Source organism: Eptatretus burgeri, chromosome 11, assembly GCF_056783735.1.
Source record: "Eptatretus burgeri isolate ZD-2024b chromosome 11, Ebu_testis_v1, whole genome shotgun sequence".
Classification (NCBI taxonomy): domain Eukaryota; kingdom Metazoa; phylum Chordata; class Myxini; order Myxiniformes; family Myxinidae; genus Eptatretus; species Eptatretus burgeri.
The window spans coordinates 35,115,809-35,140,069 of record NC_140971.1 but is presented as its reverse complement, the minus strand read 5'-3'; the positions used below and the strand labels follow the sequence as shown (position 1 = coordinate 35,140,069).

Sequence of the window (24,261 nt, the reverse complement as noted above, 5' to 3'; positions counted from 1 at the left end):
GATACAAAACGAATACCCTGATAATCATCAACAGGATATTTATATTTATCTTCAGGATAATTTATTAAATTTCTCATGAAACAAGTCGGAAAAATGAACATTAAAAAAACATGTCGGGATGGAATCCACCAAAAACAACCAAACGAGAAGAAAGACACCACAATAAGACACCACAATCATTTTACAGATTGCCATAAGGAGATCTTTTGACTTTTTTTTTTCTGTCAATCTCACAACAAATATAATTACACAATAACACCAACCCACACTACAAATGTACAACTCCCGCTCACATAGACCTCTTACAATGATTATTATGAGCATACTCATCCTGTGAGCAATCTTGTTCCAAGCATGCAACACATTCTTCCAACACGTCCCTTTAATGGGACGGTGTATAGGTAACAGACCGCTGCCTCAATCATTCCCAAAAATAAAAATAACCCAGATTACATCTATGAAGCAAGAACGTGCATACTGCTCATGTGTATATACTGTTTCATACATTGAGGTTACATAGCTCAGATAATTACATTTGCACTGGCCCATAGGATGACACCAGAAGCCTGAGGCTCATACATACCGTCGCTTTCACAAGGCCCACGTCGCCTACTAGCTCCAACCTTTCGATATTTGATGATCCTTTTCACAGTCGTTTGGGTTGTTTAACACTAAATGGAAAACTTATAGGGAGGGAATGGCGATTGTGACTATGACACTTCCGAAGATGTCTTAGACTTACCACAGCACCAAAATAGCAAGACGTATGATTTTTTTTTTCAGGTTACAATAAGTGACATTCAAAATTACGCATGAATGCTAATGAGGCCTTTTGCGCTTGCGCTGGGTGTGTGTTTTTAATGAGCCACTTCTGCTCATCCGGGCACTTTTGACCTGCAGTTGCTAGTGAGAAATTTCACGTTAAATCGTCTCTTTAATGTATTTTTCAGCATTTAAACAAAAGAGTGGTCATTTAAAAATGGTTAACCACAATTATTGTGTACCTGGATGCAAATCGGACTCATCAAAATATGAGAAATATCCATGTATGAGACTGAGCGGTGTTGAGTTCCAATAATTTCCTGTTAATACAAGTGAGTGGCTGCACTGGATTAACACACGCACACGCACACGCACACACACACACACAACAGTATTTAAAACAGCCCTCACATCTCCCATAGCTCCTCCCCTTTCCCAACATTATTCATCATAAATATGATTTTAACTCACCCTGTACACTCCATAAGCCCCAGATATGTCCTTCCCATTGGTGTTCAGAAGCACCCAAACTAAATACGGAAGTCTACCTGATACATTCAGCTCCCATATAGACATACAGTCGTAGCCAAAAATATTGGCACTCTTATATTTTTTTTCAAACAATGTACCATTTCTTCCACAAAATTGTTGATATATAAAAAAATATATATTTTGATATCCACATATGTATTTCTTTGGTTTGCAGTGGAACAAAACAAACAAACAAAAAAGCTGGAAAAAATTACTAAATTTTAGTTTATTCCACACAGAAATCCTAAAATGGCCCAGACAATATTATTCGAACCTTTTTGAAATAACTAGATTTCAAGCAGGTGATTCTCCTTTACTTTGGAATTGAACTCACCTGTGATGAGTTGCAGGTGCCTGCAAAATAAAAAAAAATCACTCTTTCAACCAGTTTGAACAAAGAAAAGGAGTCATTTTGCTGTTTTGTGTCACTGTTTGTACTACAATGAGCATGGAGAAAAGAAACAAAAGCAGAGAATTGTCTGAGGAGGTCAGACACAGGATTGTAGCCAAGCATGGACAATCTCAAGGCTACATGTCCATCTCCAGAGACCTTGATGTTCCTGTGACCACCGTACGCAATGTTATCAGGAAGTTTAAGGCCCATGGCACTGCAGACAACCTCCCTGGATATGGACGCAAGAAACACTGTGATCAAAGATTGCAGCAAAGGATTGTTCGAGTGGTGGAGAAAGCACCTAAATCGACTGCCAAACAGATTCAAGCTGATCTTCACACACAAGGTATGACAGTTTCAACTCGCACCATCCGTCATCAACTCAATGAAAGGGGGTTCTATGATAGGAGACCCAGGAGGACCCCACTGCTGAGACAGACAGACAGACATCCCAAAGCCTGACTGGAGTTTTCCAAAACACACCCGAACAAGCCAAAATCCTTCTGGGAGAATGCCCTCTGGACAGATGAGACCAAATTAGAGCTTTTTGCTAAAGCATATCATCTCTATGTTTACAGAAGATAAAATGAAGCCTTCAAATAAAAGAACACCTTCCCTACAATCAAACATGGAGGAGGTTCAGTGATGTTTTGGGGTTGCTGTGCTGCCTCTGGCACTGGGTGCCCTGATTGTGTGCATGGTGTCATGAAATCGGATTACCAAGGCATTTTGGAGTGCAATGTTAAAATCCAGTGTCAGAAAGCTGGGTCTCCGTTGAAGGTCATGGGTCTTGCAGCAGGACAATGACCCCAAACACAATTCAAAAAGCACCCAGGAGTGGTTCAAGACAAAACACTGGACTGTTCTGAAGTGGTCAGCAATGAGTCCAGATCTTAATCCCATTGAACACCTGTGGGGAGATCTGAAAACAGCAGTTGGGAGAAGGCACCCTTCAAATCCTGGAGAAATGGAGCAGTTTGTACAAGAAGAGTGGGACAAACTGCAAGTGGAGAGGTATAGGAAGCTCATTCACGACTATAAGGAAGTGCTTGACTGCAGTTATTTTGTCCAAAGGTTGTGCTACCAAATATTCAGTCGAGGGTGTCAATAATTTTATCAATGACATTTCTTTTTATTTTCTGATTTTAAAGTACAGTATATATGAAATTCTGAATCAAAAACAAAATTTCTGTAATATTAACAGTGAAATAAACAATTGTGGAGACAAAGTACTTTTGTCAAGTTCAACTTGTGTAGAGCGAAAATTGTGAGTTATTTGAAGAAAAAAAATGTAAGGGTGCCAATATTTTTGGCCACGACTGGACTGTAGCTGGTACAAGCTTTGTGTATTTTATGTCACAAAGATGTTCATTGCCGAAGAGTTGGTTACCGTTACTTGGTAATGATGCACAGAATCATCTTTCCGATTGCAGATGTCTATTAGATAAATCGCTAAGCCTGACATTCACAGGAGGTACTTCCACAAGGTTCAAATTCCAGTCACTGGTGGCGATCCATTGAGGGTTTGTGTCGCACACGCTCATTCACTCGGTACTTGCACCGGCCCACATGGTCAGGAGTTTGTAGTGTGAGGAGCTGCCCATTCCGTGAGCTGAGAAGGTTCTCTAAATCTTTTGTTATGCAGAGGGACAGCCCTTTCTCTAAGGTACTTTTCCAAGTATTTTTGGCTTCTTTTGGAAGCTTTGTATGCCATTTTAGGTAACAATCTTTATCTCGCACACAACACCAAACACTGCTGTTTCTAGTGGTTTCTGTGCATGCATGCTGAGCATTCTGGGGTTGATTAGTTCATTTTGAAAATCTGGTATTGTGGATGGGATCAGGCCAGCTGTTCAACCAATGGGTTTAAAGTGAATATAGGGGGTCAGAGAGAGAGAGAGAGAGAGAGAGAGAGAGAGAGAGAGAGAGAGAGAGAGAGAAAAAGGGGGGATGGGAGAAGGAGGGGGAAAAAGATAGAAAGGTGAGGGATGGAGGTGGGGTTAGCAAAGAGAATATGTTATGCATAATGACCGAACACAAATTAAAAAACGTGTCAGAACAGCTGTACACACAACGACACAACAAAGTTTGTAAAGTAATCCGCTAGCACATCTGCAAAAACTTTGACATTCCAATTCCAGAAAATTTGTGGGAAAATGAACCAAAAGCAATCACTGAAAACATGGAAGTACCGCTCATGTACGACCTTATGATCTCATTTGGCGTGAACATCGAAAACAACCCGTTGCGACCAGATATAATACTTAGGAACAATAATAATAATAAGAAAAAAAAATAGAAGAAACCATTGTTAATTGAGATGTTAATACCAGTGATTTTGGACTAAACTATGCAGATATCAAATTCTCTTTCTTGTGTATGGCAGCTATCATTTCTTATAACGTGGCTGTGCCACTGATGCTGTGATGTACCCCTCTATCAGTACACTGGTACTCATTTCATTAACGTTGAAAGGATGACAGGCTGGTCGACCCCACCTAGTGTTAATTCAGCAGCCAACAGGACTCAAACTCAGGACCCTGGAATCCCAAGCCAGACACCCTAACCACTAAGCCAACACTAGGCTTATATAAATCAAGAAAATGACCAAATACCAAGACCTCAAGAATGAAGTGAAAAGATCCTGAATGCTGAGGAATACCAAAGTTGTACCAGTGATAGTTTGAGCTAGGGGAATGATGACAAAGAACCTCATAGAGATATTAAAAACCATTCCTGGGAATATTACTACAAACAAACTATATTTGGAAGCTGTCCAGGGTTCAGCGGTGATCCTGAAGAGAGCTCTCGGCATAAAACTTTGAGAACAGAAAACATCACAGCTCAGTCCATGAATCGTGACCCCTTATTGAAATGAAGGTGGATACTTTGAGCCCACTCTGGGAGGACTCCATTCCACATTCTGAAACTCGCATATGAAGATACCAATCAACGACACACACACACACACACACACACACACACACACACACACACACACACACACACACACACACACACACACACACACACACACACACACACACACACACACACACACACACACACACACACACACAGTATCTTTCACCTCATGAAACCCACCCACCAGATGTAGAGATAGGCAACAACAGCAACTTGCACATACGCGCACACACGCACGCACGCACGCACACACGCTTTGAGACCTTGGGCGTGAGCATTTAAAACCCACGCTATCTTCCTGGCAAAGGTCTGCCTGCATGCATGCATGCTCGTACATGCAGCGACCCTTGCACCCCCACCGGTCGACTCACTTCGAATCTGATTCATACATGCTCGTGGAAGAGGGGAGGGGTCGTGCATGCATGAGAGAGAGAGAGAGAGAGAGAGAGAGAGAGAGAGAGAGAGAGAGAGAGAGAGAGAGAGAGAGAGAGAGAGAGAGAGAGAGAGAGAGAGACAGAGAGAGAGAGAGAGAGAGATAGAGAGAGATAGAGATAGAGATATAAGTCAGGGTCAGAAGAGGGAGAGAGGAGGTTGGGTTGGTAGGGAGAGAGAGCGGGGTGGGATAGGGGTGAGAGAGGCAGAGGGGTAAAATAGGTGAAGGGGGGAAGAGGAAGGAAAAAGGGTGAGGGAGGGAGAGGGGTGAGGGATTCCAGCAGATGTGACGCCCAGTTTATCGTTCATCCGAGAGACGACACACATTGATGAATCACCCTGCTTGTGAAATACCGGGATGACAGTTTATAACTGGTTCGGGATTCAAATCCAGGCAACACAGAGCAAGCATGCATACCTCTCAGGTTTCCCACCATGATCGGGCGATTCATTGTTATTACTGAAAACATTTTTTACTCATTGTGATCAAATTTATTTTGCCTTCATACCACCGGTATGGAACTGCGGTCACGCCATTGAAACTTAAACGTGCTCCAAGCAGCTTCACCAAGCAAAACAGTTGAAGAAAGTTTCAAAAACGAAACATTTAATTTTTATTTGTATTTATCCATGCCGAAGTGATGGGTCATATAACGGATGATCGTACAAAAAGGGGAAATGTTGTGGAAATGACAGCTCGGCCACATTCAAGATCACCAGATAAGATAAGTAGCACATTTGCTGAGGGTGCGTTCCCCGGTCAGGAGGCCACAGGACCCCAAATTAAATGGTTGTTAGACAGAAGGACACTGGGACTTGTCACTCGATTGGAGTTTGTAGTTGCGTCGTAGGTGTCGTCGTTGCATCGCAACCCACCATAGGGTAAAGTTATTCGCTCCCGTTGGCCTCAGGTCCATCTGAGTTGGAGAGAAACCTGGCATTTCCCCCTCGTAGTGGGCTCGAGCCCGAGACTGCAACAATTTGAAGGCTTTCCTCAAAAGGGTATCTTCACTGAATGATAAAACATGTGTTGTTCAATCTTCAAATGTATACCAGAAACTCAGAGCATATGTGGAACGAACAAAACGATGGCGATTTGATTTTAAAATCTCACCCTAAACGGACAGACATCCAGAATGACAGAGAAATTTATATGTGTGTGTGTGTGTGTGTGTGTGTGTGTGTGTGTGTGTGTGTGTGTGTGTGTGTGTGTGTGTGTGTGTGTGTGTGTGTGTGTGTGTGTGTGTGTGTGTGTGTGTGTGTGTGTGTGTGTGTGTGTGTGTGTGTGTTGAAATAAAAAATATATTGTTACGGCCACGGGTACCGAGTGTATTATGAGGGGGTTAATCCCCGTCTCTCCTCGGAAGAACCAGACCTGGGGCCACCGCTCACAAATAACTTTGTGGTACAGTCGGTTGCATTACAACCACGAATGCCAATCAGTTAACCACGAGTTCCAGTGTCCACCATCTAATTTTTCATCTCATTCCAAAATGGGCATTAATTAACATATCATTCCAAAATCATAGGCATTAATAAAGACTTGGTCCCCCCTTTGCTGCTTTCACAGCCTCCACTCTTCTGGGAAGGCTTTCCACTAGATGTTGGAACATTGGTGTGGGGAATTGCTTCCATTCAGCCACAAGAGTATTAGTGAGGTCAGGCACTGATCTTGGGCGATTAGGTCTGACTCTCAGTCGGCGTTCCAATTATTCCCAAAGGTGTTTGATGGGGTCGAGGTCAGGGCTCTGTGCAGGCCAGTCAAGTTCTTCTACACCGATCTCGAAAAACCATTTCTGTATAGACTTCGCTTTGTGCACGGGGGCATTATCATGCTGAAACAGGAAAGGGCCTTCCCCAAACTGTTGCCACAAAGTTGGAAGCACAGTATCATGTAGAATATCATTATATGCTGTAGCGTTAAGATTTCCTTTCCCTGGAACTAAGGGGGCCAGCCCGAACCATGAAAAACAGCCCCAGACCATTATTCCTCCTCCATCAAACTTTACAGTTGGCACTATGCATTCGGGCAGGTGGCATCCACCAAACCCAGGATTCGTCCGTCAGACTGCCAGATGGTGAAGCGTGATTCATCATTCCAGAAAACGCGTTTCCACTGCTCCAGAGTCCAATGGTGGCGAGCTTCACAATACTCCAGCCGACACTTGGCGTTGCGCATGGTGATCTTAGGCTTGTGTGCGGCTCCTCGGCCATAGAAACCCATTTCATGAAGCTCTTGATGAACAGTGCTTGTGTTGACGGTTCCAGAGTCAGTTTGGAACTCGGTAGTGAGTGTTGCAACCGAGTACAGACGATTTTTTTCCACACTACGTACTTCAGCACTGGGCGGTCTCGTTCTGTGAGCTCGTGCGGTCTACCACTTCGCGGTTGAGATGTTGTTGCTCCGAGACATTTCCACATCATGATAACAGCACTTACAATTGAGCTGAAAACAGCTCGAGCAGGGTCGAAATTTGATGAACTCACTTGTTGGAAAGCAGGATGCCACGTTGAAAGTCAATGAGCTCTTCAGTACGGCCAATTCTACTGCCAGTGTTTGTTGATGCAGATTGCATGGCTGTGTGCTTAATTTTATACACCTGTCAGCAATGGGTGTGACTGAAATAGTTGAATTCACCAATTGGAACGGGTGTCCACATGCTTTTGGCCATGTAGTGTACGATTGCATGAGATATTTTGACAATAGGCCGACATGTTATGTTCATGCAGCTTTGTTGGTACTTTTTTAAAAGTTCCGTTACCTCTTCCATACCATTTCTCCAATATTCCGGGTTCGGTCTGCTCCCTCATTCCTCAGATCCTCAAGAATTCCTCGAGGATTCATGAATTTTTCGAGAAACCTCTTCCTGGTTGAAGTCTGAAAATCCAGGTTTTTCATCCATCTCTCCTCTTTCCTGCCCTTTGTTGAACTGTTTTTTTTCTGAGATGCTTCAATTCCACTCTTCCCTCCAATCCAGGGCTCGGAACAGCTGTTGGTGCACAACGTGCTATCAGGTAATCCACCGCCTTTTTCATTGTCAGCTTGCTTTATCCCTGAGCCGAGATTTTGTGCTGAAGAGGAAGAAACAAGAAGCGAATACTTCGATATCGCGCAGCTGGGGGCAGTAAAAGTTTAGGTTAAGAATGATGAAACAATTTTGCAGTTATAAAATTTAAATGTAGACACGGTGAATTAGCCTGCATGATGGGAAGAGTTGAGAGTTGGACAAATTTCTATTTATAGCCCTCAGATCAAAGGGACGTACGAGGCCATAAGTGTGACAGAAGACACAGGACAGAATAGCCAAATATATAACAGCGCGATGTCACCGTGCTGTAAAAAAACGTTCGTGCAAAAAAAACAAAACCCCAAAAAACAATGAAGAACGAGAGTTACAACACTGCGCGTCAAGAACTAACGGAAGATTATCACTTCCTGCTCAGAAAATCAACTTCCGGCGTCACACAGAAAACGATTCAGCACAAAAAACGTCGCTCTTCCGCATTAACCCCGCCCACAATTCACCTGACAATCTCCGCCCACAATCCACCCGGCAATCTCCGCCCACAATCCACCCGGCAATCTCCGCCCACAATTCACCCGGCAATCTCCGCCCACAATCCACCCGGAAATCTCCGCCCACAATCCACCCGGAAATCTCCGCCAACAATCCACCCGGAAATCTCCGCCCACAATTCACCCGGAAATCTCCGCCCACAATCCACCCGGCAATCTCCGCCCACAATCCACCCGGCAATCTCCGCCCACAATTCACCCGGAAATCTCCGTCCACAATCCACCCGGAAATCTCCGCCCACATCACACCCAAAAATAAGTGTGACAGAAGACCCAGGACAGAATAGCCAATTATATAACAGCGCAACGTCGCCGCGCTATAAAAAATAACCTGAGATGTTTGGAAAAAATCAGGGTGCTTCTTCTTTATTACAATGACGTCGGAAGCAGATTTTGCAGATGATGGACTCACCCGAGTTATTACGAGCGAGAAGAAGAAGAAGAAGAAGACGAAGAAGAATGCGAAGAGGAGGAAGAAGAAGATTGAGCAGGCGGGACTCCGCCGCAGATGCTCGGACAGACATCGCTAATTGGGTGCAGCTGAGCGGAGGGGGCGGTGATGTTGCGCGGGTTTTTGATTTGGATTGTTAAACGTTTTCGAGCTCGGTTTGCGAACTCGACGCGTTCGGCTCTCAAGAACAGCGACATGAACCAGACCGCGTGCTTCGCCACGAGCCTCGGCACGGAGTCCAAAGGAAGCTCCATGAGATGCTTGAGGACTGATGGGGATGGGAGCTCTGCGCAGGGAAGCCAGCAGGTGAGTCTCCATTGAGCTGTGTGTGTGTGTGTGTGTGTGTGTGTGTGTGTGTGTGTGTGTGTGTGTGTGTGTGTGTGTGTGTGTGTGTGTGTGTGTGTGTGTGTGTGTGTGTGTGTGTGTGTGTGTGTGTGTGTGTGTGTGTGTGTGTGTGTGTGTGTGTGTGTGTGTGTGTGTGTGTGTGTGTGTTCCTTTTAAACGTGCTTTGAACACCTGGAGGGGTCGGCACCTCGTGGTGTACTGAATTGAGCTTGCTCTGGTTGTTTGACACGACCCGTGTGTCGGTGCAGGTTCGCACGCTGTTTGTGAGTGGTCTGCCCGTGGACATCAAGCCTCGGGAACTCTACCTGCTCTTTCGACCCTTCAAGGTTCGGTTTGTCTGGCGGAGCAGTCTTGAGCTTCACTCGGACTTGTCGATTTTCAAGGGGTTCTGCTGTCTACTGAAGCCCCCTCCCCTTGGGGGGGGGGGTTTAACTTTGAGGCTGTTTGTTTGGTTTTACCAATGCAATCATCAAGTTGGTTCAGTCAAATAAAAGGCATGATTTTTATGCGTACATAATAAAAGGATGGCCACTAATGCTCAACACTATCGTTTTCACGTTGTAATTGTTCAGTCGTGCGTGGCTACATCGCTGGGTGGGGTGAGCGTTGTGGGTCCACTGGCTTCACCTGGGAACTGTTACAGACGTGACATTTGAAATGACGTGATCTGCCCCAGAATGCTTGGTGTGCGTGCACAGACCCCAGGAAATTAGTGTTCGGGGATAAGGATTGATGAATGAAATGGCTCACAAAGCTCGAAAATACTTGTGACAAAGGGATGTGCCTCTGCACAATATGGTTGGAGTGGTGGGTTTGGGATCCTAGGGTGCTGAGTTCAAATCCTGCTCGGCTGTTGAATTAATACCATGTCGGGTTTATTCGACCTGTCACCCTTCCGAGGTCGGAAAAATGAGTGCCAGCATGCTGGTGTCCTGCGTCGGAGTGGCGACCCGTCCAGAATTGTGCCCAATAGCCCAGGAGACTGCTTTGGCAGCACCAACTCTCTGCACAGAATATGGTCCCAGTCTCCTCCTGCTCCTCTGCACAATGAGACATGAACCTTCTCAGCTTGCCGACCAGGCAGCTGCTCGTACTGCAAGTTCCCGACCATGCGGACCGGTGCAAGGCCCGAGTGGACGGACGGGATGTGCGCTAAACAAATCCACGCCCCCCCCCCCCCCCGACGGAGAATCAACTGTATCTGGATTAGATGCTTCTGAACATCGATTGGAGGGACATATCTGGGGTTTGTGAATGTACAGTGTAAGTTTAAGATGTTTACTTTTAATTGTGGTGGGGAGCTACAGGAGCTGTGAGGGCTGTTATAAATGTAGTGTTTATTTGGTTCCGGGACGACAAGATAAGTTATACTGGATTTTTTGATTTTATTGCTAAAAAAAAGAAAAAGTGAAGTGTGTGCCTGCACGTTTTATATACTATGACCACTGCTCCCCTTGTATTAACATGCCGCACCTCATCCACAGATGGTTTCTCGTACATCCAAATATTCTCCTCCTCCGATTTGCATTCAGGAACAGAACAATTGTGGTTAACCGTTCTGAAATCGCCGCTCTTGTCAAAATGCTGAAAATTGTTTCAAAGACTATTTTGATCACTGGTTTTGCACGATTAAAAGGGCTCATCAAGCGGAACCGAATCGCTGCAAACGCGCCCTCGGCGCATGCACAAACGGCTCATTTAGCATTCGTACGTCATTTTGGTGCACTCGTCATACCAGATCTTCTTCCTCCCACAGATCAGTTTTTGGAGAGGCGGTATTTAAATATAGATGTTTGTATTTGTTGCAGCAACAATGTGTTCAACTCTGATTTTTCAGATGCGGTTTACACTTTGAAGCGTGCCGAGTGAAACCATCGATCAACTTTGTTTGCAATTCCTTGGTCTTTTCATCCTTTGAACTTCCAAGAATGCAGACCCCATTGGGTTGAGGGAGGGGCTGTTGTGCTTGTCCTGTATTTTTTCTTACCCTCAAAATGGTCTCTTCTGAAACCCGTGGATCATTGTGGGACGATCGGGTCCTTGGTTCTCTGATTGAGGTTTGGTTGAACTTTGAAGGCTTGCGTAAGGTCACCGTTCAGGGGTTGATGTCTGCATCCCACGACGGGTAAACTAGACCTTTTAGTGAGTGCATTCGGGTGTACCTGGTGTTGAGGCATCCAGTGTGAAACGCTCCAGCACATGCTGACGCTGAAAGGTCTCTCGACCCTTTTGTTGTTCCCACAGGGGTATGAAGGTTCTCTCATCATGATGACGTCCAAGCAGGTGAGTAATTTCTGGCTTTTGAGGGTTGTTGTTGTTTTATTTTACTTGGCTTCACCCTCCTCGGCACTGTGTGGCTAGTACTGAGCTTTTATGTTGTTTAAATGATTTTGATCAAATGTTGATGTACAAAGTAACCTTGTCTCACGACTGCATTTGTCTATTTCAGTTTTGATGCATTTCTGTGATGGTGTGTGTGTGTACATGAAAGATGTCCCATCTGGATTTGTCGAAGAGTGCTTCGTTTGAGGGCTCTGCATGGGAAGATGTGACTTTACTGTAAAATGTGGGGGGGGGGGCGATTTTGTTGCCTTCAAATTAAACACTTGTGAGCTTTAGGGTTTTCTCTCATGTAAGTGCACAACATGCGATACTCCAATGTGAACACACAGCACTGATATCTTTTATAATGCATGGAATAGATATAATTACCTCTGCTACTGAAGGTGAAGGAGGTTGTTTTTCACCCTTTTCTGTCTGTTTGTTTTTGTGTGCAGGGTATCTCAAAGTTGTGGACAGGTTGGGTGTGTGACAAGGACGAACTGATGAGATTTTGGTGAAGATCTGGATCTGACGACTAGAGTTTTTAAAGAGATTTTTCACCATTGAGAGATTGGGACAAAAACGATATGGAATTGTGGACGTTTTAACTTTTGGTTTAAAAAAAAAAAAAACTTGAACTTTTGGTTTTTGGGTGGTTCCAAACGGTCCTTTTGGAGAGACATAGTGAGGGTGAGATTTGTCAGGATTGAAAGACATGTTCCACGTGTTGGACCAGTTTGTGATTTTTACCCAGATCTGCAGAGAGCGAAGAAGCTGCTGCTTGCTGATCTGAGGAATGACGAATTGCACAACAGAGGGTGGAGTCGTCAGCAAAGAGATATGGAGGATTTTCCAGAGTCCGAGAGATCATTGATGAAAACCAGAAAAAGAACAGGGCCCAGAACGCTACCTTGAGGACCTCCAGCGTGGACAGGAAGGGGGGATGAGAGAACTCCATTTGGGGCCACACGTTGACTGCGACAGGAGAGGAAGTCTGCGAGCCATGAGTGGAGATGGCCTTGGATACCATAGGAAGAGTTTGGTGAGCAGGGCAGGGTGCCAGACTGTCAAAAGCACGTGATATGTCCAGGGATACGGCTCGGATGTCATGTCTGGCATTGAGGACCTCCATCCATTGTTACCTGGTCTGAAACCAAATTGATGATCAGAAATCGAGCCATTGTAGAAGAGGATTCTTCTCCATAACCATAAACCTTGATGGATTCCAGAACCTTGCTGATGAGGAGAAAGCTGATTGGTCTGTAGTTGCAGGAATTTGTTTTTGCACCTTTTTCATGCAGAGCGCTAATGTTTGCTGATTTCCAAGCAGATAGCAAATGAGAGGGTGAATAGAACAGAGAGAGGGTGAGCAAGAGCAGTGGAGCAGGTTTTTAGGACACGTGGGCTGATGCCGTCTGGACCGGTTGCAAATCTGAGTCGAGGTTTGACAGCAAACTCTATTTTTTCAGAAGAAAAGGACACTGAGTCCAGGGACAGCTGGTTGTGATTGGGTAAGGTGGGGACAAATTTGTGGGTTTTAGACAAGATTTATATGCAAACACCGAGTTTAGGCATTCAGCCTTTTCACGTGCGGTATCAGCAGTGCGGCCATTTGAGGTAAGGGAAGGGATGGAGGGGGAACATACACCAGAAACAGATTTTCTTAGATGCCACCAGGATTTTGAGGAGGGAGAGAGGTTTGAGAGTTCAGCCTTGAAATTAGAAAGATGTTGTTTTCTGGCTCTCCTGAGGGTAGATACACACTTGTTCCGAGCTTTATGGAAGAAACTAAGATTACCCTCAGTTTGGTTTGCTTTCCATGAGGCGAAGGCAGGTTGTTTCAGGACAACTGCCTCGCCACAAGCTTCAGTGAGCCAAGGGTGGGAGGGAGGACAACTGAAGACCAGAGGGGATAAATCTGAGCATGAGGGAGAGCAAGTTTCTTTGAAAGAATTCCCAGAATGAGTTGACATGGGAGACCAGTGTATAAGTTTGATGGCTGCTCGGAGACCCTGCCAGTCGGCTTGATTGAAATGCCAGACTCGATGGCACTGAGGTGGTTCTCTGATAATAGCCAGGGAGATGTCCACTTTGAGAAGCATGTGGTCAGAAGAACTGATTGGCGCAGTGGAGGAACAGCAGATATTTTCAAGGAAATTTGTCAAAATCAGATCCAGAAGAGATGGAGTACCATTGGTTGAGATCCGGGTCAGGAAGTTGACCGATTGAGTCACAGAAGTCTTTTTCTGAAGTGCCATGACAGGTGAGAGAGGTACCCACACCCAGCCAACTGGCATGATGACAATTGAAGTTACCACATATGAGGATGAGAGGATAGAAGTTGGTCCATGTTTTCGGATAGTGAGGTGTAAATGGAGTCATCACCGTTTCGTGGACGGTACAGCACACACATAAACATGAGGTGGGAGTGGAGGGGAAGTGAGGGCAGTGCATGGAGAGTGAGGACTTGTCTTTGATGAGAGCAACTTCTCCACCAGGACGAGGCTCAGGTCTGTCACACCGGAGGAGGGAGTAACCAGGGAGGGATATTATGGAGGAAAGTTTGTTCGGCAGATTGTCTGGTTTGTCAGTGGCAACCTGTATGCAAAGATCTATCAGGTTTGAATGAAGGCCCCGGATATTTAAGGTCCACACTGTTGATGAAGAGGGAGGGGAGGAAGCTTTGGGTGCAGGGGAGGGGGGGTATGACGAGGGAGGAGGGGGTGGGGGGATGTCAGGAGAGTTGTTGAAGAGTGAGGGGAGAGGCCTGGATGAGAAAGAGAAAAGTCTCTGTGGTGCTGGGTTGAGGTACAGTGGGGAGTAATAGAGGGGGCCGAAGGAAGCTTTGTGGATGTGAAGGGGGCAACTTTGAGAAGGGTTGGGGGGGGGGGGTTGAGTGGAGAGGAAAAAGTGAGAGGGCAGTTTTTAAGAAAGGTGAGGTGGAAGAGTGCGATTGTTGCTTTGAGAGGGAGGGGTGAGGGGGGTTAATTGGCATTGAAGTTGGGAAAAAAAAAGAATGGTTGAATATTCATAGCAAACTGGGTTTGTTTTTTTTTAAAACAAATTTTAGTTCAGAAATGTGACGAAAGACATTTCTTGATTGATGCAATAAAGGTGAATTTAGAGAAAGGAGAGAAGAAACGTAACAGTTGGATTTTATGAAGGAAAGGTCGAATTGAGAGCAGTCTGTTGAATAGAAAAAGAGAAGTGAATTATGATACAATAATGAGAACCACACGTGTGAAAGAGGAAGATGAAGCATTATAAGAGTTTTTATTATTGTTATTATAATTTTTGATAAAGATTGCATAAGATTAGGTGAAGGAAAGGTTGAAGAAAAAATAATGAGGTGAATTTATCAGTAAACGCAGAGGGTAATTGTCCTTGACTTTTTTTTTTATTTTTTATTGTATTGCTCGAATGAAAAAAAATACAAAAATGGATAAACAGGTATTGTAGTTGGGAATAGATTTTTCTTAATTTACTCTATCCCTAAATGTTGAAGGTCAAGGTCATATTACGGTCAAAAAAAAAAGGCATTGAGATTACCTTGACAATTGTGATATCAGGTTTGTTTTGAGCCTTTATATTGATGAAATGTACTGATTGGACGGTAAGCTTAAATGTTTACAGTGGGGACAGGAGGGTTTTATCTTGGCCCTTTTTTAAAATTCACATTGATCTAAGGATAGCTCTGGAGGTAGAGATATGCACGCTCACCTCTCAGCTGTCTCGCCTCTCAATTCTGATCCGGCTATGAACTGCCATCCTGTTTTGTATCCATGGTGTGAGGCATCGGTGTGTGCACTGTCCCTCAGTTAGCCGTTAAACTGGGTGTCCCGTTTCAGCATTAGTTGGTGGAGGTTAAATATCCCACGGTGTCCTTCAAAGAGGTCGGCTATCGTGGACACCCTGAAGGGCAACACCCTTGCCTTGCCAAGAAGCTGCTTTGGGAACACCTATGCTCTGTTAAGAGTATGGTACACTGGTACACTGATGATTATGATTGACATTGGAGATGCAAATGACTCGGTTTGGGTCGGGTTTATTTGTTGTGAAATCTTGCGGAAATTACTCCTAACGGCTCTTTGTGCTTTTTGTACACAAAGCTTTGTCTCTTCAAATGGACAGAATAAAATCGACCAAACTCAGTAGATTCTGTCCCCTTCACCCTCCCCTAACCGCAGCCTGTGGGATTTGTTACCTTTGACAGCAGATCTGCAGCAGAAGTGGCAAAGAATGGCCTGAATGCAAGTCTCTTTATTTACTTTGTCTTGATGATTATGATTATGATTATTTTTTTTTTTTAATGTGACTAATGAAGGATTCATTTCTTGGTTTGGTTTTATTCAATATCGAGGGGATGTTGTGCAGACAAGTTTTTCCTTTGCTCAAAAAAAAAGATTTATGTAAAAATAATGACAATGGGAATGACCTGATGATCCAACGGGAATAATCTCGATGTGACCACGAAAGGGTTTCCTTTTGATGCAGTTGCTGATGCATTGGGTTATAAAAGAAAAGTGATCCACCGAAGATCGAAGTGACTTGAGTGAACGTTTTATTAGGTCTGAGTCATTCCATCTGAAATCACCAAATTTAAGAAAATGTTCTCAGTTGACCCCCTCAGATTTACTTTAAACTTTCATAAAATAGTTCTCGGGTATCAAAATGAAGCTGCGTAAAATTTTAGGTCCATAGATGCGGTCAACTCTGAGATATTGAAGGTTGAAAATGTGGTTGTGGCCCTATTTTTATCGTCGTTACGAGCGTCACAAAATGAACGGCTACTTTTAAACTCCCACAACTTTTTAAATATTAATGCTGGAGCCTTGAAATTTTCAGAGATTATTCTTCTATAACTACTCTGTAAGAAACAAACATAAAACTGAGTATATCTCTATTAAATTTTATGACCTGATCAGTTGAAATCCAGAAAAAAAATGTTGGTTTTTTATGAAGACCCAACTTTGAGACCCCATATATTTTTATTGACCCATCCCAGAAGCTTGAAATTTTTTCAGGTAATAACTGTATGGTTAGTAGTATTCAAATACCTGTTTACTTAATCAGTCATATATAATACAGTCATGATCCCTCAAAAATTGAAAATTTTCATTTTTCCCTGAAATTCAGGTGAGGATTGCAAATATATGACAAGGAATACCACTTCAAATTGTTCTAGCCCATGGCCTATATGCAACCTGCAGAAACCTCTGAGGGACAGATCCAAGACTGCAGAGGGTACAAGACCAGAAGGAGGAAGGTGGTAGAATACAGAGGCCACAAAGCTGTCTGCTGTATGAAAGTAACAAGCTCAGCCACTCAGCTTTATCATGGGAGATGCCAATTATTTTGAGCCTTGCTTTCCATGGCATCAAAGAGGGCAAGGTGTGAGGCAGGGCCACCAGCCCAAAGAGTAAATCATTGCTGGGAATGGAGGCCTTGATGGTTGATAAAAGTTCAGATTGGCCAAGGAAAGACTGCATGGTGTATGCCCAATTGGCAACAGGCTTTGGGAGCATCTTGGAAATATGGTCTGCCCAAGAAAGATTGTTGGTGAGGCCGAGAAGTTTGAGTGACTTGACCTCTTCAACTGGTTTGTCCAGCAATTAGATTGGAGGGCTTGACAGATGTTCCTTTCTGAAAGACAGGATGTGTGTGTGAGATTTGTTGGGATTGAATGACATTCCAAGTGTTGGACCAGCTCATGATTGCATCGGTCTGCAGAGAGTGAAGAGTCTGCCTGTCTGCCTGTCGTCTGAAGGATGAGAAGTGAGATGGCAGTGTTAAATTGTCAGGAAAGAGATAGTAAAGTTGTTCCAGGAAATCAGAAAGATCTTAACACTATTTGATGCTGATTGTCAAGCAAGGAAGTATCATGTACCATTTTTAGTGTTTTGTTTGAATCGCCGACGTCCAGGCTCAGAGTGAATGCTCTAATCTTTCCACCACCGAATCAGCTGGAGGGTGATGGGCTTGTAAGTGGAGGGCTTTGCTTTTCCCTCGTTTTTCTGCCTTCAACCGCACACTGCCAGCTTTCTATCAAATGGATGTAAGACGTACAGTGCACTTGAAAACACACGCACATCAGTGGTGATGTTGCTGGTCGGGTGAAATTGAATGGTGAACCATGGAAAAAACATCTCATTGGTGCTCGCCTCTCCATTTCAATGATTTCTATTTATTTATTTATTAAGCTTATCTCCTGCCTGGCCAAGTCTAATTTGCCGACCACAAAGTGCAAAATGACCACGTTTCATCCCAATGCCCTGACAATGGAAAGTGCTCGCTGTGTGGAAGGGTGTCGAGCTCGGATTTGGGTTTCCTCTCTGTGAATCGCTTGCACCTGGATTGAATGATACCCTGGAAGGTTATCCAGTTTATACTGGTCGACCTTGATAGAAATGCATGACCTGGATAAGCTTTGTTTTGAACCAGTAAAGTGCCGTTGTAAACCCAAATGTTTTTTGTTTTTTTTTCCCTTGTTTTGTGGCCTTATTGAAGATCAATGAGACGGGGCCTAATTTAAGTTTTGCACGTTATTATTACTTGATGCAAAAGTTCTCAATTGCTGTTCATTTTCTGCTTTTTCATTTTCCACTGACGGTATCTTATGGATTTTGTATTGAAATGGTTACCACATGTAACCTTGAAGTTTGCTTTCTGGTCCCTTTCCTGTGGTGATGGGAGACCTGCTTGTACTTTGCACAGGGCATACGCTTTGATCCAGAGAGCCCGCAGACTCTGCGCTTGGCTTTTGCACGAACCAATACGAAAACTGCTAAAAACCGCCTACTGGGCCCACGTCCGCTATCTGGCACCCTGCGGGGCTTCATCCCCGACCCCTGTATGTATCGAGGGACTCGCCTGTGTCTGGGGGGTGGTGGTGGGGCTTGGGTGGGAGGGTAGAGGGCTAAAATATAGATTTCTGCTCATGGTCGAGTAAGGTGATGGTGTGAAAAGGCAATGTTCTGACAGTAGGGGTAGCATGTGGACAAAAGCAAGGGAGAGGAAGTGAGCGCAACTCTGTAACCTGCAAGTATGAGGGTTGTTTGGTGGGACCATGGGATTTGAGAGTAGGAAAAGATTGTTGGTATGGATGGGGGTTGACATAAGCTGGTGGTGCACTGCTTGCGTGGTGTGCGATTGAACCGTGAAAGCAGTTCCACAGATGGGAGAAATTTTTTTTTTTTTTTGTAACAAACTTGGATTTTGGGAATCTAACCGGGAAGCGGTTTATTGGAAGGGCATGTGGATACCAGTTGAGCTGGGGAGGGTTGGTTGGAAGGCTGAGGGAGTGAGATCAGAGTTTGTCTTTAACATCTAGCTGCAAATGCTGACATGAGCTTTGTCCTGATGTTTTGACAGTGGAGTTGGCTGGCAGTCCACTTGTCACGTCCCCTGAAGCATGGAATCCATATTCTGCCTATGGCCCTGAACTGGCACCACTGCTGCCATGCATCTTCCCGTATTCCCCCATGTCAAGCCCAAACCTGCAGGGACAGGTCTGTGCTCTATAAAGAGAAGTATCCTCAACCTTTGCCTCAAATTTTGAGATGCTGCAGGTATCCAAAAAGCACTGCCTCCTTTTGTTTATTTACTTTGTAAATGAGTGGTACAGTTGTCTGCCTATGAACGAGCATATTCCTTCGACTGGCCATTGTCCCAAATTGATTCTCCAGGGTATTCCCTGAAGAGTGCACACTTGGATTTGGTGAAGAAAATGCCTCCAAGGCATCCCTTCCCCTCCTCCCCTCACCCCAAATTAAACTTTTCACCATGTGTGGTGTCCCATTTGGCCATAAATGTAATTTTTCTGCAATGGCTCGTTCTTTTAATTGTACATTTGATATCGCATTTAACTTTTTTTTTTTTTTAATACTTTTTTTTTGTTTTAATACTTTTTTTTTTAAACTTCAAAACAGGAGGGATTGCTATTGGGGTATGCATGTTCAAAAGTTTGGATACAAATCTAATTACCCTGCACATGCAAAGTGAAATGCAGGGTTAAGGATTTGGTTCATGTCCGTCCGTCCGTCCGTCTGTCTTATCTAGCACCCTGTGGCATGCTATATACATGTACTACATGTAAAAGGACTGTTCATTAAATTGCACACACAACGCGCACAGCACTGGTAGAACATCATTTATTCAAATTTTTTTTTTTTAAATATTGATCGAAACATTATACCACTTTGATATTTGACCCTTTTGTAAACTTGAATATGCTCCTTCGAATGGTGAACAATTTGAAGTGGTATTCCTTGTCATATATTTGCAATCCTCACCTGAATTGTATTCAAACTAGCTCCGATCGAGGAACAACTTGTTTGAATCGAATGTTATATTTTGAACACTAATAGGAAGACAAATCTTTCATTTTACCTTGCTTCTCTCAATTTGTCCTGATCGCACGTGCGCAGAGTGTGAGATAATGTATTTTTACTCTGCCTGCCAGTCAAACAAAATTGAAAATGATTCCAAACAGGAAACTGTTTTTAAGGGCATCACAATGGACATGTGTGACGGGCACGAATAACTCGTGTAATGTGTTGGGGTGTGCAATTGACTCTGTGAAAAATTGCGGTAAATTCCAGAATTTATATTTGTATGACTTTTACAATCTTTATCTTATTTAAATTAAATTACTGTATATACTTGATGACGAGAACACAAATTGCTTATTGTCATACTTCCAAGAATCTCCAGTTTTTCAGTGCTGTTGGACCCTGACATTTGCAGGGGATACGTTCCTGAAAAATGCCACAAATTTCGGTGGGGGGGAGGGGGGCAGTTGTAAAAATAAATAAATATAATATACTTTTGCAGGAGGAGAAAGTAGATAGTTACCGACAAACAAGGGATGCAGGTAACGATGAGGGGTAAAGGTGGATAATATGGATACCTAACCAAAATTGTGATTGACCAGTTAGTGACCAGAAAAGGCAGCTGCCTGTCTGTCAGGATGAGAGGTGTTGTGGCAAAGAGATGAAGATCTTCCAGAGTCCATGAGATCATTGATGAAGATTAGGAATAGTATGGGGCCCGAGAACACTGCCTGTCTTGGGGTCCTCCAGCCTTGACAGGGAGAGGAGATGAAAGGGTTCCGTTGAGAGCCACAGGTTGTCTATGAGAGTGGAGGAAGTCAGTCATCCAAGAGTGGAGGTGGCCTTGGATTCCATAGGCAGACAGTTTGGAGAGCAAGACAAGATGCCAGACTATATGTAAAGCTTGAGATATATCCAGAGAGACGGCTGATATCGAGTGTCTCCACCATTGTTGGGAGAGTAGAAGCAGCATGTCAAAGGTCGAGTGATCAGGTCTGAATCTGAATTGATGATCTGAGATGAGGCTGTTGGAGAAAAGGAATGATTTTATGTCAACTGCGATGATGGGTTCTGTGACCTTGCTGATTATATTGGAAGTAAGCTAATAGGGCTGTTGTTAAGGGGATCTGTTTTTGCACATTTTTATGCAATGCTGTGATTTTTTTTTTTTTCTGATTTCCAAGCAGATGGAGGATGACCTTTGGTAAATGACAGGGAGAGAGGAAGTGCAAGAGCAGGTTTTTAGCACAGAGCTGATGCCATCAGTCTTGGGTTGCCACAAACTTTTCCCCCTTTTCAGGAGCAGTTGGGTAGACTAGGAATGATGTGTACAGAGAAGGAGGGGTTAGGGACAATATTTTGAAGAAAACACAGAATTGAGGCATTCGGCCTTCTCTCGAGCGGAGTCTGCTGTGGTGCCATTTGAAGTGAGGAAAGGGATGGAATGGGAGCATATACCAGAGAGACTTGACAAGCACCACAAGGTTTTGGAGGAGGGAAATTCGTTTGAAAGCTCATTCTTGAGATTGGACAGATGTTTTTTTCTGGTTCTTCTGAAGGTCGATACACATTTGTTGCGAGCGTTGTGTAAAGATCTGGGGTTACCTTTGGTTGGGTTTTCCTTCCAGGAGGAGAATGCAAGTTGTTTTTAAAGCAACAGGATTCACAGACTCAAGAGTGGGAAGATGGGTAAGATAACTGAAGATGAGATGGGATGAATCTGCATGAGAGCAGTTTTTTGTGGAAGAATTCCCAGGCTGAATTGTTATCGGTGGTGGTGGATATAGGAGACTAGTTCTGAAGTCTATTAAGAAAATGAATAATAATAATTATAAAAAAAGACGTAAGGTGCAAATGTAGAAGCAGGTCACACTTTATGGTCCGAATTGAGACCACGAAGGTCGGGGTCCAGCAGTACTTCAACTTGAATAGATTCAATGGGGGTGGTGTTTAAGGTTGTTCCATCGACTCGAGCTGGTAATAGAGCTTGTTGCAGTCAGAGTTCCAAAATAATTGTGGCCTGTGTTGTTGCCTTATTTATTTGTGTGCTAATCTTTAAACGTGTTTTGTCTTGGACCCAAGCTATTTCTCAAGAGTAAAGTTCAAAGAGGTCATTAATTTCTAATAGCTTTTAGGCTTGCTGTTTCTGAGAAGCTGTGACCTGCTGTTAATGTGATTATTGTGAACAACTCGTCTTGCCCCGTACAGTTGCGCTGGTTCTTCCCAGAGGCTGATGAGCTCAGCTGGAAGTCACGACCATTCTACTGAGAATACGCTTTGCTTTCTTCCAGCCGCATGGTGTGCGTGCGTGCGTGCGTGTGAAGCAATCGATGGGACTTGGGAGCCAAGTTTGGTGGTTGCTGTTTGTTTTTTTTTCCTCCTGTTTTTTTTTTTTAAACTTTGGCAGAATTTGACAGAAACCTCCTTGCTGTCAGGAATCTCCAAAAGGTACCGAGGATGTTACCTTTTTTGGGGGAGATTGTGTTGGGTCCTTTTGAGTTTGTAGGGAGAATGTACTTTCTTTGATGATCCTGCTTGACCAGATATGTTTGAGAAACTTTGGTTAAATTCCTCGCTTTTAAGTGCACAGTATAAACAGTGCGAACAAACTTTATGCATTTTTCTTCTTTTGCTGAAGCACAAATGTTTGTTTTTGTTTAGTTTTGTGTTTCCCACACGTGAGTTAAAATGCACAAAATAATTACTTGAATATGACGTGTCTCTTGTATCTAACGGGAAATGTTCAAAATATTTGAAAGGTTATTAAATGCGGTTAAAATTTTGAAAACCTTTTTTTTTTTTTTTGGTTTTGCAATGTACTTTTTTTTTTTTTTTAATGTTTTGCATTTTGTATTTTTAAGTGCTGTGTGTACATGACATTAACTTTATTTAAATATATATTTATATATTTTTTTTGTGCTAACTTGCAGAGCAATAAATCTGTGCAATTGAATTGCACAAACCCATCTGCCATTTGAATGTGAATCAAGTTATCTTTGGACCAGAATGGTAAGAATCGCGGAGAAGCCTGGGTCAGCTGTTGGTCCCACGTATAACAGTGTGGCCCTTGTGGAAGTGTAGGCTTCAAACATGGTGCCTTTTCAAACGCAATTGGTATTACTGTGTGATTAGAGCAAAAAAAGATGGAAATTTTTTTGTTGTTGAATTAATAGGTCTTTGGTTATGGGGTCATGGGTATGGGTTAGTGTAATTGCTCATTACAAGATTTTGATTATATATATATATATATATATATATATATATATATATATATATATATATATATATATATATATATATATATATATATATATATATATTGTTATGGATTCAGCGGTGGTGGGATTCGCACCCGACTCTTGACCCCAGTGTTAAGGAATCAGACTAGTGATGTCAATCACCCTACTCTTGACAGCCAAATGTTAAAGATTCGGCGTAACTTAACAGCACCGCCGTCTCCGGGGTTATAACACCGGCTGGTTCGGCACAATTCTCGGGTTACGCGCCTCATATCACGATACCAAAATACACCTGTGCCCTGCCAGCTGGGGGAATAGACCCTGGTTACAGACTGGTTTTTGTCAGAGACTGAGCGGAGTCGACCAGTCCGTAACCATTTTGGTTTTATATCCAAATCGAGCGGATCGTTCCTCGGCGCGGCATGAATAAATTCAAGGCGGCGAATCTCTCATAACAGCCAGATTTATTGGGGACACATCTGGGAACACAACACAAGCAAAACATTCACGACAATGTTTTAATTGATCTATAACCCGTTCTTAACTACGGGTTTCAAAGGGAACCCCAGTGAGATAAACCTTGGACAACATGCAGGCAAGACACGGACAGCATGCAGACAAGACACAGAGTACTTGGTGATGCCTCATGGACGAGAGGAAAAGTGTCAAAAGCACGAATGTGGCTCGTGACAAGCCGATGTCAACGGATTCGAGCATACAGCATGGCAAAATGGCGGTGTCGTCCTCTTTGTCGCACCGCCCACGCATGTAGCCTCAACGCGTTCAGCTCCCGTAAGGTCGATGGCACAAGAAGAAAAATCTATGGTATGCTCCAGCTGGCTTTTTACAAGGTCCAGTATACAAGTCCGGGCCTGGCCTGTTCACCAGGTTAGGCTAAATCAGGGTGTTGGGCTCCGCAGGCGGATCGATAAGACCACAAGACGTGCCGTGAG

General features: G+C 43.7%; 1 protein-coding gene across 2 annotated transcripts; it reads left to right on the top strand.

Moving 5' to 3' along the window:
• Positions 1 to 8,884: 8,884 nt before the first annotated feature.
• Positions 8,885 to 23,051, top strand: RBPMS (RNA binding protein, mRNA processing factor). Of its 2 annotated transcripts, XM_085845954.1 has the most exons (7): positions 8,888 to 9,378; positions 9,666 to 9,743; positions 11,662 to 11,700; positions 15,927 to 15,989; positions 18,454 to 18,589; positions 19,111 to 19,247; positions 22,278 to 23,050. In XM_085845954.1, the coding sequence occupies exons 1-7, from the start codon at positions 9,181 to 9,183 to the stop codon at positions 22,335 to 22,337; spliced, it is 711 nt and encodes a 236-aa protein (XP_085702080.1). In that variant the 5' UTR covers positions 8,888 to 9,180; the 3' UTR covers positions 22,338 to 23,050. The 2 variants fall into 2 exon arrangements, with proteins under 2 accessions (XP_085702081.1, XP_085702080.1); XM_085845955.1 differs by lacking the exon at positions 15,927 to 15,989 and having other exon boundaries at positions 8,885 to 9,378; positions 22,278 to 23,051.
• The last annotated feature ends 1,210 nt before the right edge of the window (positions 23,052 to 24,261 follow it).

What these genes read in the sequence shown, in the direction of transcription:
- RBPMS (XM_085845954.1), top strand. Translation starts at nt 9,181, where the DNA reads ATGTTGCGCGGGTTTTTGATTTGGATTGTTAAACGTTTTCGAGCTCGG. An exon ending in CTGCGCAGGGAAGCCAGCAG is followed by an intron (nt 9,379 to 9,665) that starts GTGAGTCTCCAT and finishes GTGTCGGTGCAG; the next exon opens with GTTCGCACGCTGTTTGTGAG. An exon ending in GCCCAAACCTGCAGGGACAG is followed by an intron (nt 19,248 to 22,277) that starts GTCTGTGCTCTA and finishes TGCCCCGTACAG; the next exon opens with TTGCGCTGGTTCTTCCCAGA.